The sequence below is a fragment of the Monodon monoceros genome, unplaced genomic scaffold (assembly GCF_005190385.1).
Source record: "Monodon monoceros isolate NGI ecotype Baffin Bay Population unplaced genomic scaffold, NGI_Narwhal_1 Super_Scaffold_15, whole genome shotgun sequence".
NCBI classification, from domain to species: Eukaryota; Metazoa; Chordata; class Mammalia; order Artiodactyla; family Monodontidae; genus Monodon; species Monodon monoceros.
Genome location: NW_021703771.1, coordinates 61,152,406 through 61,170,278, shown reverse-complemented (window position 1 = coordinate 61,170,278; position 17,873 = coordinate 61,152,406). Strand labels below are relative to the sequence as shown.

The window sequence follows — 17,873 nt, the reverse complement described above, 5'->3', positions numbered from 1 at the left end:
TCTTCCTGCCTTTCATTGTTAATTAATTAGCCATTCTCCATCCAGGTACCTAAGCCAGAAACCTCAGTACATTAAAACCATTTTCTATAATTTTAAAATACTGTTAAACTTACAGGAAAAAAAAGAAATTGCAAGAATAGTATAAAGAACATCTTTGCCCAAATTCTCCGATTGTTGATATATTGCATTTGCTTCATTGTTCTCTCTCTGTATGTATATTATTTATATTTTTATTGACTTATATTTTTATATATGCTTTTTTTCTGAACCATTTAAGTAAACTGTAAACACGAAGCTTCATGACCTTTAAACTCTTCAGTGTGTATTTTCTAGAAATGAAGGTATCTCCTACATTACCAGAATACAGTCATCAAAATCAGGAAACTGATATTCTTAAAATACTACCATCTAGTCCACAGACCCCCATACACACTTTGTCAACTGTCCCAGTAATATCCTTTATAGCAAAAAGATCCAATTCAGAATCATATGGTCCATTTAATTGTCATGTCTCTTTAGTCTGTTACAAACCGAAAATGTTCTTTAGACGTTCCTTTGTCTTTCATGACCTTGACACTTTTGAAGAGTACAGGTCTATCATTTTGTAGAATGTCCCTCAGTTCGGGGTTGTCTTATCTTTCTTCATGATTAGATTCAGGCTATGCATTTTTTGGCAGGAATATCAAAACAGTGTGTTCTAAGGTTTCTTACCATATACATATATATGTGTGTGTATAATCTCTTAAAACTCTCAACCTCTAGTTTTAGCATACATTGATGATTCTTGCCTGAATCAGTTTTTACTATAATGGTTGCCAAATGGTGATGTTTCTACCTATATCATTCTCTCTACATTTATTAGTTGGCAGTCTAATGTAAGGAAGAGCTTTTCTTTATCCCCATTTTTAAAAATTCATGTATTTATGTCAGCATGGACTCAAGTATTCTTATTTTCTTCAGCGGATCATAACTTATTAACATTATTATAGTGATGCTCAGATTGACCCAGATGTGGCTAATGGGGGCCCCTCCAAGCTGACTTCTTTGTCCCCTTGATTTGTTCCATCATTCTGTGAGAGCTTCTTTAATTTCTGGTGCCAAAAGGTTTTCCAGGGTCATGTTATACTTGCCATACTCCTGCTCTGAATCAGCCATCTCTCCAGCATCTCTAGTCCCTTTTAGTGGAGAATGGTGTTTAGAAACCAAGATCTAGGTTCTATGTGCTTACTGCTTCTAGGATATCATGCTCCTAGACCTTTTGAACAGAGAGCGAGGGGAGAGATAGAAAAATATAGATAGACAGATAGATGGATAGATAGATAGACAGGAGACACACATACACACAAGTATGCAAATACTTTTATCTACACTTATTTCTGTATGTGTTTATATATATATTGAAAACTGTGAGTTCACACTGACTTAACCAATTCCAATCCACTACTACCACAAAAGTCATTCTGGAATTCCTTTTTTTCCTATTTGTAACTCCCTTCTCTGTCAGAGACACTTGGCTCCCATTAGTCTCAATATATATACTTATTTCCTCACTCCCATTTCATGTAACCATTGTGGCCCTGACGTGCTTGCCACCTCTTCACCTGGCAAGGGAAGAAGCTGTTTATAATTTTCTATTCTTTCCTATCACTCATTCCTCCATCCAATCAATCACCAAGTCCTAACATTTTCTACCTCCCCAAATCTCTTGAACTGATACACTTCTGTCCATTCTGACCGCTCCTAGCCTTGCGCATACCACCATCATCTCTTACATGGTCTGGTCTAAAACAACAGCGTCCTAACTGATATTCCTGGATCTATATTTGCTTTCTTCCCAGCCATGTTTCTACACTACAGTCAGAGTTACCTTTCTGAAATGAAAAGTTGACCATTTACTCCATGGTTAAAACCCTTCAATGGTACCCCATTGACCTCACAACATATTGTCTGGGTCTCTTCATAACTTGCTTATCTCTCTTGTCTTACTTCCTCCAAAAGCCCCCAGTCTCATTCTCAACATTTCAGTAAGCCATGCTGGTTCTTGGATTATGCCAAGCTTTCTTTTAGCGAGGATTATACTCCATTTTTTTCTACCCAGAAACCCTTCCCAACCTGGACAACTCTACACATTGTTTAGGTCTTTACTTAAATGTCACTTCTGCTATGAAACATTCCCTGACCACACCCCCCACACACACACACATACATGCATACCTCTGTAAGCTATTGTAAGGTCCAGGCAAGAGATGATAGCAGGTGTACATCTCAGCCAGTCTGATAGACTGGGGAATGTGTTATTAAAATGCCTAATAATGAGCAGCTAGAGTTATAACCTCTCTTTGTAAAGTGGGTCGTTACGTCACAGTTGTGAGGACAGATGAAAAGTACATAAAACACCTACAATGCAAAGCCAATATATGTCATCTATTATTCATTCAACAAATGTTTATGAAGTACCAACTACTTGATATGTACTGTGGTAGATACTGGGGCTTGGAAAATTAAGGTATAATGCAAACAATTAAAATATAACTTACAGAATCAGTATCCAAAGCATAACGAGATATATAGCAGGAATGTTTGGTGAAATCAGTCAACCTGGTTAAGATTCAAAGGATGGACAACATTTGGGCTGAGACATGGAGAAGTAGGGGTTTACAAGGAAGGATTCTTCAGGGAGAGGGGACAATATGCAAGAACTGGGGCATGAAAGGGTATGGATTGGTTTGCATGGTAAATGTAATTCAATATTGCTAAAGCATAAAATTGAAACAATGCAACGAGAGATGAAACTAGTCAGGGAGATGGAGTGTCTTGTATCCTAGGCAAAGTAACTCGACTTTCTCCTACAGATCATCTTTGAATAATTTTCAGGAGAGTGGAATTATCAGATTTACATTTTTAGTGAGGTCATTCTGGTAGCCGTGTGCAGAATGGAATTCAGTGATCAAAACTGGAGTCAAGAGACTGGTAAAGAGGCCATCTCACAATAATCCCTGTGAGAAGTGATGAAACTTGGCAGGAGGCAGTAGAGTTAAGATGGACAGACTATACCCTGGGGGGTGTTAAAAAGGTAGAATGGACCTGATTTGATGTTAAGAGGCATTTAGGTTGGTCTACAGGCATTTAACTAGAACACTGGGAGGATAAAACCAAGACAGAGATCCAGAAAGAGAATTAGATTTTAAGTGGAAAGATGAACATCTATTGGATTGGTAATATTTCTCACTGACTTGAGAAATTTCTCACAGGATTTGGAGAAACAAATGAGATATGCTTTGTAGGGTGTGGTGATGCTAATAGGAATGGAAAAGCAGGCCTCCAAAGAAATATGCATAATACTCTTACCGTACAAACGAAGCAACAGGTTTTAGTGTGTGACTACAACTGCAGAAAATTCAAGAGTCCGGGAGTGACTTGACTAGTATTTTTCCATCCCTGGTGACTCAGAGCTAAAGATGGCGCTGTGGCAAAAATTAGAAGGTGGGAGGGGGCACTGGGTGTAGCAAAAGATGACTTTTGGGGGGTTGCTGTTCTGCTTTAAACACAGAGTGAGATAACTCAGCACCAGATGAATCGTGGACAATTTTTTCCTTAAGATTTGGTCTGTAGTACAACTCTGCATTCTCCACGTTTAAAAGGTTTCATTTCGTGGGCGCGATCGCCTGGGGGATGACGAGAGTGTTTCTTTGCCTCATTCATATTTCCTAGCCTTGGCGGGTTCTATCACAGCCTCCATCTCGCTTTGCCACCTCCCGTTTTTCCCAGCGCTGGCTATAGTTTTGAGGAGCAGAGCGCTTCTTCGGGGCGACAGTGGGGACACGAGCCGGCTCCGAGAAGCACCTGAGCATTTCCATGGTCCCTTCCCGCTCCAGAGTAAACGTATTGTTTCTCCTTGGAGGGCGGCGGCCTGGAGCTTTCCGCGCGGGCTCGAAGAGTCCAGCGCTCGGCCCCTGAGCGCGTGCCCGGCCGCAGCCTGAGGGCCCGCGGGCGGGCGCGCGAGCGCGCGCGCGGCCTCCGTTCCGCAGACGCCGCACTGCAGCGCCTCTGGGCCCAGGCTTAGGTAGCGCGGGGGCGGGGCTGTGGGAGGGGGCGGGGCCGCGGAGGGGCGCCGAGGCCCTGCAGAGGTCCAGGCGGTGAGTCGACGCCGCATCGGTTATCATGGGAACGGCGGCGTAGGCAGGCGCTGACGTCAGCTGGCGGCGCACTGCCCACACTGCGGCACCCAGCGGGTGCTCAGAGCCCGGGTGGCTGGCGGCTGGCGTGGCGGTGCGGCCGTCTAGTTCTCAGTCCACCCCGCACGGTCCCGGCGTCGGCTCCGGCGGGACCCTGGGCAGGTCTGCGGCCTCTTCTCCGTGAGTACCCTGCAGGCCTGCTGGTGGCGGGAGCCCGGGCTCGGTCGCTCGGCCTGCCCTGGCCCCCTTCGGGGACAGTGGCGTGGAGGGCTGCTCGGGTCCTAAGGCGCGGGGGCGGCGGGCCGGGGAGGCCGGGCGGGGGCTGCCCTGCACCACTGCAGTCTGACCCGCCGAGCGCGGCAGAGTGGAGGGATGGGGTTTCCGAGAGTTACCTCTTCGTACTTAACTTTTCATCTCCCATTCCTGGGCTCCTTTTCACCGGAACGCTGAGCGTGGTGTCGTGAAAGAGTGAATACAATCTTTGCCTTTCCTATTCCCGGTTCTGGTTTAACAGCGTTTAAATCAGATGCGCACTAAGTACATACGTTTATTTCCTTTTAGGGTGTCAACCTGGTGCTGAATCTTGAACCCGTGAAATACCTTCTTAATTACATCTGAGAAAAGGTGATCGATGTGTTACGTTTCTAAGAGTATAGTTACATTAACAGGGTCGTTTCGATATGTATACAAATAGAAGAAAACGTATACTATTTAGGGATCCCTGCCAAATGGCTGTGCTACATTTCCGCATTACTGTGAAAACATCTACTGACTGGAGCATATGGCTTCTCCTTCTTTTGAGAAAAGGATGCTAACAGTTTTTCCACCTGTTGCGTTTACGATTGCTGTTACTGCTTGGGCGTTCCGGAAGAAGATTGCTTATTATGAGCACTCTGAGAAATTAAAAATATATATATTTGAAAGAAGTTCAAATACCAAAAGTTTTTTTAATCGTATTTAGAACCTTATATATTTATGGAGACTATTCTGATATATTAGTTGAATTATGTATACGGGTTTTGTTTGTTTCCTTTTATCCCGTGCTGTAAAATTCGGTCAAGGAGCGAATCATCCAAGCCTCTGCTTTTTCTTCCCTTGATCTTTAGTCATTTATTAGCCGATAATCAGGCGTTTAGAGAAAACATAAAATGAGATGAAATGTAATGCAGTTAATTTCCCTATTTTGTATCTCTTAGCAGGTCCTGTAAAAGGGTTTGTGAGGGAGAAGCTTTTAAATATAATGACATATATGCGATTCACAGATGTCATTTTAAGTTTGACCTTAATTTTTGCTGATGATCTTATCAAATATTAGTCATTCTATAATGTATTTGCCATAGTACACAGTACCATTTAGAGATGATCATTTCTGTAATGTATTTGCTATGTTTATCATTAAATTAATATTAGTGTTTACTAATTGGATTGTACATTAGACTACTAAATAGTAGTAAACAATGTAAATACATAATTTATTTAATATTTTTTGTCTGTTGCATAATTGTTTATTTTTAATACTATAATAATGGACATAAAGTAATGGGCCAGCCACTGTGCTGATAACTTTGCTTTTCAGTATTTCCTTTTCTCCTTACAATAAAGTAGGTGCCATTTTAATTTCCCAGTTAAAAGAAAAAAAAAAAAAAAAAAGCTTAAGCCTGACTCATTTTGACCCTAGAACCATTATTACTGCCCCCCCCCACTTTTAAAATGGGATACATAGATGAAGAGAGCACAGGCCTAGCGCTCCACAAGCTAGCAGTTTGGTGGGGGACGGTCACAGAAGGTTTTACCAGAGTGAAAATTCAAGGCCTAGGTAGGAGGTATGAAGATCAAGGCGCTGTCGGAGCACAGAGGAGACATATTTAATGATTGCTGTTACTACTTGGGCTTTCAGGAAGAAAATTGCTTGTTATGAGGACTCTGGGAAATTTAAAAAATATACATTTGAAAGAAATTCAAATACCAAAAGTTTTTAAAACCATCTTCAGAATCTTGTTTATTTATGGAGACTGTCTCTAACCCCTCAAAGTTAGCGAGCTCCCTAGAGAAGATACTGATACTGACCTGGGTCCTTGGACTCTTTAATCAATAGAAATTGATACGAGGGCAGACAAAAAGTTTAGGTGAGGCTTTATTGGGACTTCCGTTGTTTCACGAGGGAGTGAAAACGGGAAACTGGGTGGTGGGTCGGGATGTGGGGCAGAGCTGGTTCCTTAAATGGGGAGAGGTTGGGGCCAGATTTGTGGGCTGGGCCGGAGGCGTGGCTTAGGTGTTCTGCCCACCCCCTTGGTGGTGCTGTGTGCAGGGATCCTGCACAGTATACTGCTGCTTTTGTTCCCAGCACCTCAGAAGTTGGGTTTTGGCCCTTTTGTATCTTACTGTTCATGATTTTGCCCCAACTGTACATGCATGCAGTTGTTTTTAGTCCCTTATAGTTTATGTTTGTCCAGGTGCAGACACACCAGTAAAGGGACCCAGGTCCCAGGTCTTAGCCTGTCTCAATACTATTTGCATTTAGTGTCAAAGGATAGTTAGGAGTTAGAGAGACAAGAGAGGAAGGGCATTTTTCAGGAGAGAGGGGTGTATGTGTAATGGTACAAAGGCAAGAAAGAGTTTGGCACATTTGAGGGCCTGCAAGTGGTTTCACAGGGCTGGAGCCCACAATGTGGAAGTGTGGCTAGAGAAGGGGAGGTGGAGAAAGGCAAGGGGTCATTTCACTAGTAGCTTTGGACCCCAATGGGAAGGACCTCATGTTTTCCAGTATTTGGAGCTACTGAAGAGTTTTAAACAAAGAAATGATTCCATCACATTTGTATTTTAGAAAATTCCTCTGGTGGTTTATTTTTTAAGGGTAGTGTGATGGAGGCATGGAAGCAGTCTTAAAACAAACAGCAAAATCCTTCCATAGTCTTTCTGTACCTCAAAGCTACTGCCTCATGTCACTGCCTGTGCAGGGTGGAGGGAGACAGTTGGAAGCAGAATTGTAGAAAGAATTATCTACACATTTCTTCTACAGGTCTTACCTTCCATTCATTCCTCCACCTGTGGCTGCCAGGTTTCTGTCCCTCCACAAAAAGCTTTGCACACGTGACATCCTGACTGCAGATCCAGTGGACACTCTTCAAATCTTGCAAGAACTCTTGGTACCACACAGTGTAGACCACTTCTTTCTTGAAACTCTTTTTCCTTTGGTTACTTCTGCCAGTTTTTCATCTATCTCCCTGATGTCTTTTTAGTTTTTTTTTGTGGGCTCCCAGAATTCTGTGTTTGGCCCTTTTTTTTTCTTACAACCATCACAAATATAAATAAATGATGCCCAGATCTTCAGACTCTTATCTCCTTGCTGGATTACTATATCACCTACCAAACATAAACTAATTATATATATATATTTATATGAATCTCCATACACATACACACACACACACACACACACACACATACACTATATGTGTATACAGTAATAATAGCTATCATTTTTGAAGAGCTTGCCATGCTCTAGGCATTGTGCCTAGTGTTTTACCTGCATATTCTTATTTCATCTTTACAAAAACACTGTAAGTGATTTACTGTTATCATTCTCTTTTGAAAGAGTAGGAAATTGAGATTAATCTACTGACAGGTAGAACTGAGGTTTGAATCCAGGAATCTGACAATAGAGCCAATGCTTATAGCTGCTTAATACCCGTCAGATATCCAGCTCAGCGTGCCCCGCTAAAGCTCACTGAGCGTCCCCATAAGAAGTATCTATTATAATTGTAGCTAATGTTATTGATGCTTGTTCTAAGGCACTGTTTTAACCTTTTAATCATTTAACTCTTATAACAGCCCTTTGAATAGTCACCGTTAGACTGATTTTACAGATGAGGAAACATTGCCCAGCCCATACAAGTAACCGTGGGAGATTACAGTAATTCCAGGACTTGTGTTTTAAACTACTTCACTACACTTGTGCTATACTGCACTATATTCCAATTAATGATACTACTGGTCTAATTATTTCCTTTTGAAAAAGAGAATCATCCTTGACTCTTTGTTCTATCTCTTCAGTAGTTTTTATTTAATCTGTCTAAAGTCTCATACATTTTCTGCTGAAGATAAAACAGAAGAATATAAGTAAACCTTTTCTTGATGACTCAGTCATAATATAGTTCAGCTATTTTCCTATATATTGAATCACCATGGAATACTATAAATATTAAATCCTTAATTGCTTTATTTTTTTTTTTCTACTTATGTGCTGTCAGGTTTCAATTACTGATACAGTTGTCTTTGCAGCCTCTCTCTTTTCTAATTTGGGGTAGATTGGAAAGATGATCAGGCTTATTGGATCTATTATCTTCTAGAAAGAGTTAATGCTGTTTCCTATCGATAAAGAATAGGAGGTTTTACTCTGTGTATTTAATGATGTCTATTTTGTCTGTATACCGGATAGTTGTTACAGAAGTTAACTCACATAATTAGTGTATTTGTATAATCATTTTCTTTTTAGCATTTGTTATCAGACTTTTCTGTCCAAGGTACTCCTAATACTAAAGGAACACGAATGTGGATCCCCAGGGATCTGCAACCTTAACTGATAATTGTTGAGTCAAATCAATTTTTTTTTAACAGTCTTCATTTTTATTCTTAAAAATGTATGCATATTGTGTTCTAATGTGAGAATTAATGTCTGTTTTGGACACACACCCTCATCTTTTACAAAAACTGGAAATTTAAGAATATATATACTGAGTTTATCCATGGTTTTGATACACAGTGAAACACACCCAGGTATTTATTTGAGAAGATGGAATGAATGCTTGTGCTTAACCTTCTTTGTTGCAGCATTTTCAGTGGCAGGCACAGAAATATTTAAATTATCTGTGAATGTGCTACCCAGAAGCATACTTTACTAGCGTAATACTGTATGTGCTTGGGAAAGTCAGTTCTGATATGGAGTTTGGTTTCTCAAAAGTACATAGAAGTGTTCATTTTATTTTACTTAAAATACTTTAAAAGGTGTATTAATATACTAAGATGTTTATTGCCTTTCAAAAATTTTTTTACTTTTTGTTTCAAATATATAAATATTTTACTCAATTATGATCCAGTTTGCTTTACTTTAAGACTCTAAACTGATTCAGATATATTTAAGTCATTTACATAAGGTTGTAATAAGAGAACTTAGTTTTATTGGTATAAACCTGATGAGGTAGACAATCACATAATCTTGTGTGAAGAGTATTTTATAATTTTTATTTGGAAATTCCATATTACAAATAAATCCTCTTTGTTTTAATAGGATCCTTATTGAATCAGTGCTTTACACTATAACTCAATGCTCTCCATGAAGCTGAGATATGCCCACTGGTAAGATTTCTATGAAATTTATCTATGCAGTACATATTATTTATTTTAAAGTTTGGATTATTTTAAGGGATTCTTCAATTAGGGAATGAAGTAGATGTCATCAACTGAAAATTACATTTAGAGATACTTCATAGTTTGATATTTAGCTTTCTATGTAATGTTGGTGATTAAGGTTAATATGTATTCATTGGCTGGCAATTTGGGACTCAGCTGGGCAAGGTAAATGATAACAACATATGGTTAGTTTTTATTTTTTATTATCAAAATGGATTTTTCACTTTAGACTGTGGCAAACTTTTTCCTAAAAGGCAAGCTAGTAAATATTTTAGGTTTGGTCTCTGCTACAACTCCTCAGCTCTTCCATTGAGGCACAAAAGCAGCCATAACAGTTCTTAACAGAATGGGCATGGCTGTGTTTCCATAAAACTTTATTTATTAAAACAGGTGACTGGCCTGCAGGTAGTAGTTTGCCAATACCTGCTCTTGGGCATTCATTCATTGAGCATTTATTTATTTGAAACATGTTTATTGAGTACTTGCTCTGTGCTAGACCCCATGATAGTAGCTAGGGATGTAGTTATGAACTATCTCATATAATGGGAGAGACACAGTATATTTATGTATATAGATATACAAATAATTACACAAATTCAAGTTGGGTTAAGTGCTGTGAAGGAAAAGAACAGTCTATCTTGTGAGAAACAGAAATTTAGATGAGGTTGTCAGGAAATGTTCCGCTTTAGAGGCAACATTTAAACAGGTATCTTTTTTTTTTTAAACATCTTTATTGGGGTATAATTGCTTTACAGTGGTGTGTTAGTTTCTGCTTTATAACAAAGTGAATCAGTTATACATATACATACGTTCCCATATCTCTTCCCTCTGCGTCTCCCTCCCTCCCACCCTCCCTATCCCACCCCTCCAGGCGGTCACAAAGCACTGAGCTGATATCCCTGTGCTATGCGGCTGCTTCCCACTAGCTATCTACCTTACTGAACAGGTATCTTAACACCAGCCAGCTGTGAGGAGTTAGAGGAAGTTTGCACCAGGTGGAAGCAGCTTCACATGGGAGATTGCTTGTTCTGGCAGAAGAGCTAAAAACAAGGATGTCTGGCTAGAATGTAGGGATCTAAGGGGATATTTATTTTTTGTTTTTTTTAAATAGATCTTTATTGGAATATAATTACTTCATAATACTGTGTTAGTTTCTGTTGTACACCAAAGTGAATCAGCCATATGCATACATATGTCCCCATATCCCCTCCTTCTTGAGCCTCCCTCCCATCCTCCCTATAGGGATATTTGTTTTAATTGAAGCTGTAGAGGTAGACAGACCAGGAAGTAAGAACCATGTAGGGCATGTGAAGGACTTGCTTTATTTTGTCCTAAGTGAACTGGGAAACTTACAGGGTCTTAAGCAAGGTACTAGCGTGATCTGATTTATGTTTTAAAGGGGAAAACAACTTTCAGCTTTTAATATTTGTTGAAGGCTGATTGTTGGCCAGGAAAGCACGAGTCATTTCTCATGAAAAAATGATCTTTGACATAGGATTATTCCGATTTTACACATAAGGAAAATGAAGTTTAGAGATGTTAAGTGACTTGTTTAAGGCCACGTAACAGTCGTAGGTGCTACCGTGCATCATAAGTAAAGAGTTAACTTAGCAAAGGAAACGTTTAGAGGGAGTAGCCCGAAAGGTAAGATGGATATAGGTGAGTGTGGTGTCACCAAAGCCAAAAGAAAAGTTTTTAAGAAAGAAGGACTAATCCTTTTAACTCATGCGGGTATTTACAAGGCTGTGGGGGTTTTATTTTTTAACATAATATGTGTGATAATAGAGTTGCATAGAAAATGACATGAGTCATTATCATTTGTAGTTGAGAGTGAAGCAAAGGTGAAGACCAAAGTTCGCTTTGAGGAATTGCTTAAGGCCCACAATGATCTAATACGTGAAAGAAAAAAACTGAAGAAAAAAATTGGCAAATCTGGAGAAAAAATCTCAGTGAGTAACTGATCATTTGGTAATGGTGTCTTGTATATCTGCATAAAATTATGACTTTCATATGAAAACTCCAAGGAACTTTGGAAATTAAAAACGGTAAATCTGTGTTGTGGTCAATAACGTGGTAAAGTAAAGCTTGCATTAGAATCAGCCTCACTCTTCACTCTTTGAGTATTGAGTTCTTGAGTGCTGTCCTACAAGAATAACAGACCAACTGGTTAAAGTGATTAGGGATAACAGGGAAACGCAAAACTAGCCATATTACACGTTCTTGAAGAAAACCAAGATTTTTAACCCAGAATTGTGAAGAACTTAAGAACTTAATATCTTACTTCGGATATTTAATGGCTTATCTTTATTTAGACTTCTTCATCTGATTCTACCCAGCAGAGCCAGGAGAAATCAGTGGAACCTTAAAGAAATAATTATCCTTTTGTACTTGAGGTATACTTTCAAATGATAGAATTTTTGGTAGCACCCTTGAAGGGATTGAAAATACAGAACTCAAAGCAATACTAAACAAATCAGCAATTAACTACAACCTGATTCCCAAGGTATTATAGAGTCTGTAATAGTATCCCAGTTAATGCACTATTCACTCTTCAAACCTATCTCGCTATTTCCATTGCACCTTTTACCTCTTTGACCATAATCTCCACACAAATAAATAACTTCATGCATGTTCTGGTAATTGGTACATGCATGTCCTGGTAATTGATACAAAGAATACATACATTTCTTTGGCAGGAGTTTTATGAGTTATATGCATCCTACATTTTACTTGTATCATATTTTACCCTAGTCTGTATTTTGTCATGAGACCTGTTCATTTTAATACTGTCTGGCAGCCATCAGTGTAATAGTTATATTCTCAAATGAGGCAAAAAAAAAAAAAAAAAAAGTTATACCATTGGCTAGAATGCAGCTGCACACATGTGAGGGGTTCATAGTATACCAGTACTACTGCATACTAATTAAGAACTGCTGACAGAATGGACCAGATTAGGTCTCCCATAGTGGATGCTGCTCTAAAATAGAATATGCCACTTCTGGTGTACCAGTGTGCAGCATGGTAGGGAAGAGTGGCATACGGACGATGCAGCATTGCTTACTGGGATATGCCCTCCCCTTGAGTAAGGTGGTGTACATTTGGCAAAAGCAGAAAGAACCCTGGACACAACTGTCTGCAGAATATTTTTATGGACTCAGTCAAAGTAGAAACTCATACTTTCTCTCACTGTCAGAACTGGGCTTTTTGTGCATGAACAAGGTGCAGTTTAGGCCAGGAATGCTAAATTAAATGGATAACTAGAAAATGGGCAGAAGATATGTTCATTTATCCAAGGTCCAGTTTAGATGTTGGGGACACACAAGTGGGAGGTGATTAAATGTAATCTACTCAGCCTCTTTTGGCACACACCAGGCCATTCAAGGTGTCTCTTAATTCAGAGATAAGTATTCTTAAAAAAAATATTTAGGAAGAGATTTTTCAGCTCAATGGAAGAGGATCATTCCTGGAAAACAAACTATTTTTGAAATGATTTACTTTAGCAAACAGAGGAGGAATACCTGCTTTTATTTACTAGATAACGGTGCTCTCTATCTTTCAAGCACTCTTCTAAACATTTTATGTATATTCACTCATTTTCAATACAAACAATAAAATTATGAAGTTTTATATCCATTTATAGATGGGGAAACTAGATCACAGAGAGGTTGAGTAACTTACCCAAAGTTAGTGGCATAGTTAGTGGTAGAACCAGGATTCAGACTCTGACAGTCTGACTGCAGAATCCATTCTCTTAACCACAACCCAATAGGACCCCTTTTAATAAGGCATGAAGTGATGGGATCTCTTCAGAACAAGAACAAGGACTCCCATGTGCAGAACAGGCTGACACTGAAAAGGAAGCAAGCTGAAATAAGAAAATTAGGCAAAGAGAAAGCCATAATAAAATTCGTAATAATGGCAGGTTCATTTTACTGTTTTTCAACTGCCTATCAGGCACTCTGATAAAGAGTTTTACAAATATTATTTCTGATTTTTATGTTAATCATGAAAATAGATATTAGAGCTCTTATTTTGCATATGAGAAATTTTATGAACATCTGAACAGAAAACGACTTACCATCTTTGCCAGGGCTGTATAGGCAGAAATAGAGTAAGTAGGAGCTATTTTATATATACATATATATATATATATATATTTTTTTTTTTAACACATAGCAAAGATTTTATTTAAATCATTAATTAATGAGGGAACCAGTAAGATGTTACAACCAGTTCAGATGGGTTTAATTTACAGAGATTTATCTAACAGACAAAATTCAGTTGCATTGTATAAATAGAAATCATTTACATAGCTATGGACAGGAAACATCTGTATTACTATCAATTTTCTACATGTTAACCCTCTTTCTCTACTGAGTTGTAAAATAGTCAAAGACAGTGAAGCAGAAATAACCAGAATGGATGAGCTAAATTTCACTCATTAGATTTCAAAGACTTTCTTACACTGGAGTAAAATCAAAACAACCTGCAGTCCTTCTGTTCAGGGATAACCTACATATACGAATTTTGTGCCATATTTTTTAATATCGTGTAAGAATTGTAGAATAAGGATTTAAAACCACAGGCTCCACGTTCTCTCTTCATTGCTTCCTTAAAACTATATCTCAGGCCTAAGTAATAGAATTGACACCATGGAAAAATTTAATTAGTAATGTGTCAGACAAATATGAAGCATTGTTCATGAGAAGAAATGGCTGAAACTAAAATGGAAGCTATAAGAAATAACAAGGACATATAGAAATACTTGACCTACAAGTAAGTGTTCCCAGACAGCACTAGTGGAGCAGAAACAGTAAAAAGAGCACGAGGAGGAAACCTTCCTTAGGTTAAAAAAACATCTAGGAAGAGATGAATACATCTTGCATTTCAGGTAAATTTTATGAGATGAGAACTATATCTGAAAACTGTAATAAAAAAAAGATAAATTTTGCGAACATCTAAACAGAAGAAGAAACATCTAGTGCATTTCAGACTTCTCTCTAAAAACACTAAGGCCAAAGACAATGGAGCAATATCTCTACAATATTTAGGGGAAAATTGTGTTCCAAGGAATCTACTTGCCTAAATTGTCAGTCAGTGTGAGGGCAATAGCGAGCATGTGAATTAGCAAAGAATTGCTCTAGTGTTCCCTCCCTGAAAAAAAACAAGAAAACTACTGAAGATGGATTAGTTGAATGTGTAGTACCATTTCCAGAGACATGAATCAAAATGAAGGATTTAAAATATATATATCTGGTTGAGCCTTGAAACCAGTTAAATATGTAGAAGTTTCTTAGGCCGGGTGTTTCAAGAAGCTATGACACAAGAACTAGTATTGATAGAGTTGCTTTAGCTTCTGGGGGAAAAGGTCAGTTACAGTCTCATTTTATCTCACATTAAATTACACTTCAGACATCTTAAAAAAGTAAATGTAAAAATCTAAATTAGTAGACAAATACCTAAATAAGAAAATAGAAATGGACTGGTTCAGTTTTCCAGTGTAGAAAGATACTCTGATCTTAAAAGGAATGAGAGACATCCCAAGTAACGAGAATATTCCCTGTCTGCACACAGAAGACTCACTAAATATTTGTTGAATGAATAAATCTGACGTAGAAGATACTTTTTTGAGTCAGAAACAAATGCAACTAAAACCCAATTCACTGAGGAAAATATGTGATTTTTTTTAATAGCCACAGATCTAATACTCTTTTATATAGCCAATAATATATAATAATTGTTAACATTTATTGAACATCTATATTCTGGAATTAGAAGGATCTTTTCAGTGTTTTATAGTTATTACCCTATCAATCTTCAGAGCAACCTTATGAGTAAGTTCCATTCCTATTGTTAACATGTAAAGAAATGCCACAAATAAATGCCATAAATAGTAAGATACTAAATCTCTAAGTGAGCAAAAGGCATGAAAAATAAAACTAATTACAAGAGAAAATAACATTGACTAATAAAATATAGAAACACTTTAAAAGCTATTCAGATTGGAAACCAGAGATAGTATTTTTGCTTACCAAATAAGTATTCGAAAGTTTATTAGCAGGGTAGAGAGCAAAGCTTTTTAATATAAGGTTCATAGAAAGGTGAAGCAGTACAACAAGTATAGACAACCTTTTCAGGAAGTTTGGCTGTAAAAAGGGATATTGTGAAGATGATATTGATTGCATTCAGGTATTTAAACGCTGATAGCTGGAAGATAATGGAGAAATTGATGATGCGGGAGAGGAAAGTTTTCTAGAACACAAGAAGACCCACCTTTTTATTTATTTATTTTTATTTTTATTGGGGTATATTTGATTTACAATGTTGTTTCAGGTGTGCAGCAAAGTGAATCTGTTATACATATACATATATCCACTTGTTTTTAGATTCTTTTCCATATAGGCCATTACTATAGGCCATTATAGTTCCCTGTGCTATACAGTTGGTCCTTATTAGTTATCTATTTTACATATAGTAGTGTGTATATGTCAGTCCCAGTCTTCCAATTTATCCTTCCCCCTCCCCTTACCCCTTGGTAACCATGAGTTTATTTTCTACATCTGTAATTCTATTTCTGTTTTGTAGATACGTTCATTTGTAGCCTTTTTTTACATTCCACATATAAGCAATATCATGATATTTGTCTTTCTCTGTCTGACTTACTTCACTCACTGTGACAATCTCTAGGTCTATCCATGTTGCTGCAAGTTGCATTATTTCATTCGTTTTTACGGCTGAGTAATATTCCATTGTATATATGTATCACATCTTTATCCATTCCTCCGTTGATGGACATTTAGGTTGCTTCCATGTCCTGGCTCTTGTAAATAGTGCTGCAATGAACACTGGGGTGCATTTATCTTTTCAAATTATGGTTTATATATCTGGAGAAAACCATAATTCAACCCACCTCTTTATAATGAGAAGGAAAAGAAAAAGGTCATTTGGGGTGCATGAAAATTTGTAGACTTGGTAGCAGAAAGTTGCTACCAAGCAGCTTCCCTTTTTTTTAAAAAATATTATTTATTTACTTATTTATTTACTTATTTTTTTATTTTTGGCTCTTTTGGGTCTTCGTTTCTGTGCGAGGGCTTTCTCTAGTTGTGGCAAGCGGGGGCCACTCCTCATCGCGGTGCGTGGGCCTCTCACTATCGCGGCCTCTCTTGTTGCGGAGCACAGGCTCCAGACGTGCAGGCTCAGTAGTTGTGGCTCACGGGCCCTGTTGCTCCGCGGCATGTGGGATCTTCCCAGACCAGGGCTTGAACCCGTGTCTCCTGCATTAACAGGCAGATTCTCAACCACTGCGCCACCAGGGAAGCCCGCAGCTTCCCTTTTAATGACTTTTATCTGTGAAAGTGAGTCAATAAGTGACAGTACTGGACATCAGAGGTGAGTGAAGGAAGTTTGAAATAGCCACAGAAGAGTGCATATGAACAGATTATGCAGCATAGAAGAATTGTCCATAGCTTTGAGGTCTCAGTTGAATTTGTAGACTAAATGTTTACAATAGTGCCAAGTTTTGAAGTGGTTCTTCCAGCAGTATTCAACAGCCTGGTTATAGTTATAGAGATGAAAGTCACTTAATTTGAATAGTACCTGGAGTTTTTCCAGACAGGTGTGATGGATGGAAAGTACATGATAATGGTGAGTGATGAATGAAGTGATGGATTATGGAATCAAAGCATCAGGAACTAAAGATGAGAGGAATGATGAATAAGGAGAATGTATTGGGTTCAGAGCAAAATGAATGATTTATTATTTTATACCACTAAGGCTGGAGTGGTTTGACACTCAGCAGTAATAGGTAGAACAAATACAGTAAGTCCCTGACATACGAACCTTCAAGTTGCAAACTTTCAAAGATGCGAACGTGCGTTCATGTCCAGTCACGTTAGTTAATTCACGTGTCTGGCATATATTGTCACGTGTGTGCATCCTCTACGAGTGGTTGTGCTTTTGTGTACTTTACAGTACTGTATAGGGTACAGTAGTACAGTATCTTTATTTCAAGCCCAGGATGTCTAGAAGTAAGCGTAAAAGCAGCGGTATATAGCCGATTGTGTTAGTTGGGTACCTAGGCTAACTTTGTTGGACTTAAGAGACAGATTGGACGCACTCTCAGAATGGAACTCGTTCTTATGTAGGGGACTTACTGTAAATATAAATTGCTAAGTAGAGAATAAACACTCAAACTGTAGCTATTATTAATTTTGAAGATGCATCTGAATTTTTGCCTTTTAAAGGGGGAAATTTAAATCATGTTCTGTTCATTATCATTGTCAGTTTTAT

The 17,873-nt window shown here is 38.3% G+C and overlaps 1 protein-coding gene across 11 annotated transcripts in view; it reads left to right on the top strand.

Annotated features, from left to right (window-relative positions):
• The first annotated feature begins 4,146 nt into the window (after positions 1 to 4,146).
• AHI1 (Abelson helper integration site 1) overlaps positions 4,147 to 17,873 on the top strand; it is a 212,064-nt gene continuing 198,337 nt past the window's right edge. For 10 of the 11 annotated variants that reach the window (XR_003793672.1, XR_003793671.1, XR_003793673.1 and 7 more), the window contains exons 1-4: positions 4,147 to 4,355; positions 4,737 to 4,799; positions 9,463 to 9,530; positions 11,409 to 11,533. Coding sequence is in view for 8 of the 11 variants with exons in the window: in XM_029223601.1 (XP_029079434.1) it covers positions 9,521 to 9,530; positions 11,409 to 11,533 (135 nt within the window). In the remaining 3 variants the exon portion in view is untranslated. The remainder of the gene's footprint in view (positions 4,356 to 4,736; positions 4,800 to 9,462; positions 9,531 to 11,408; positions 11,534 to 17,873) is intronic. The other variant, XM_029223597.1, reaches the window with a different exon arrangement.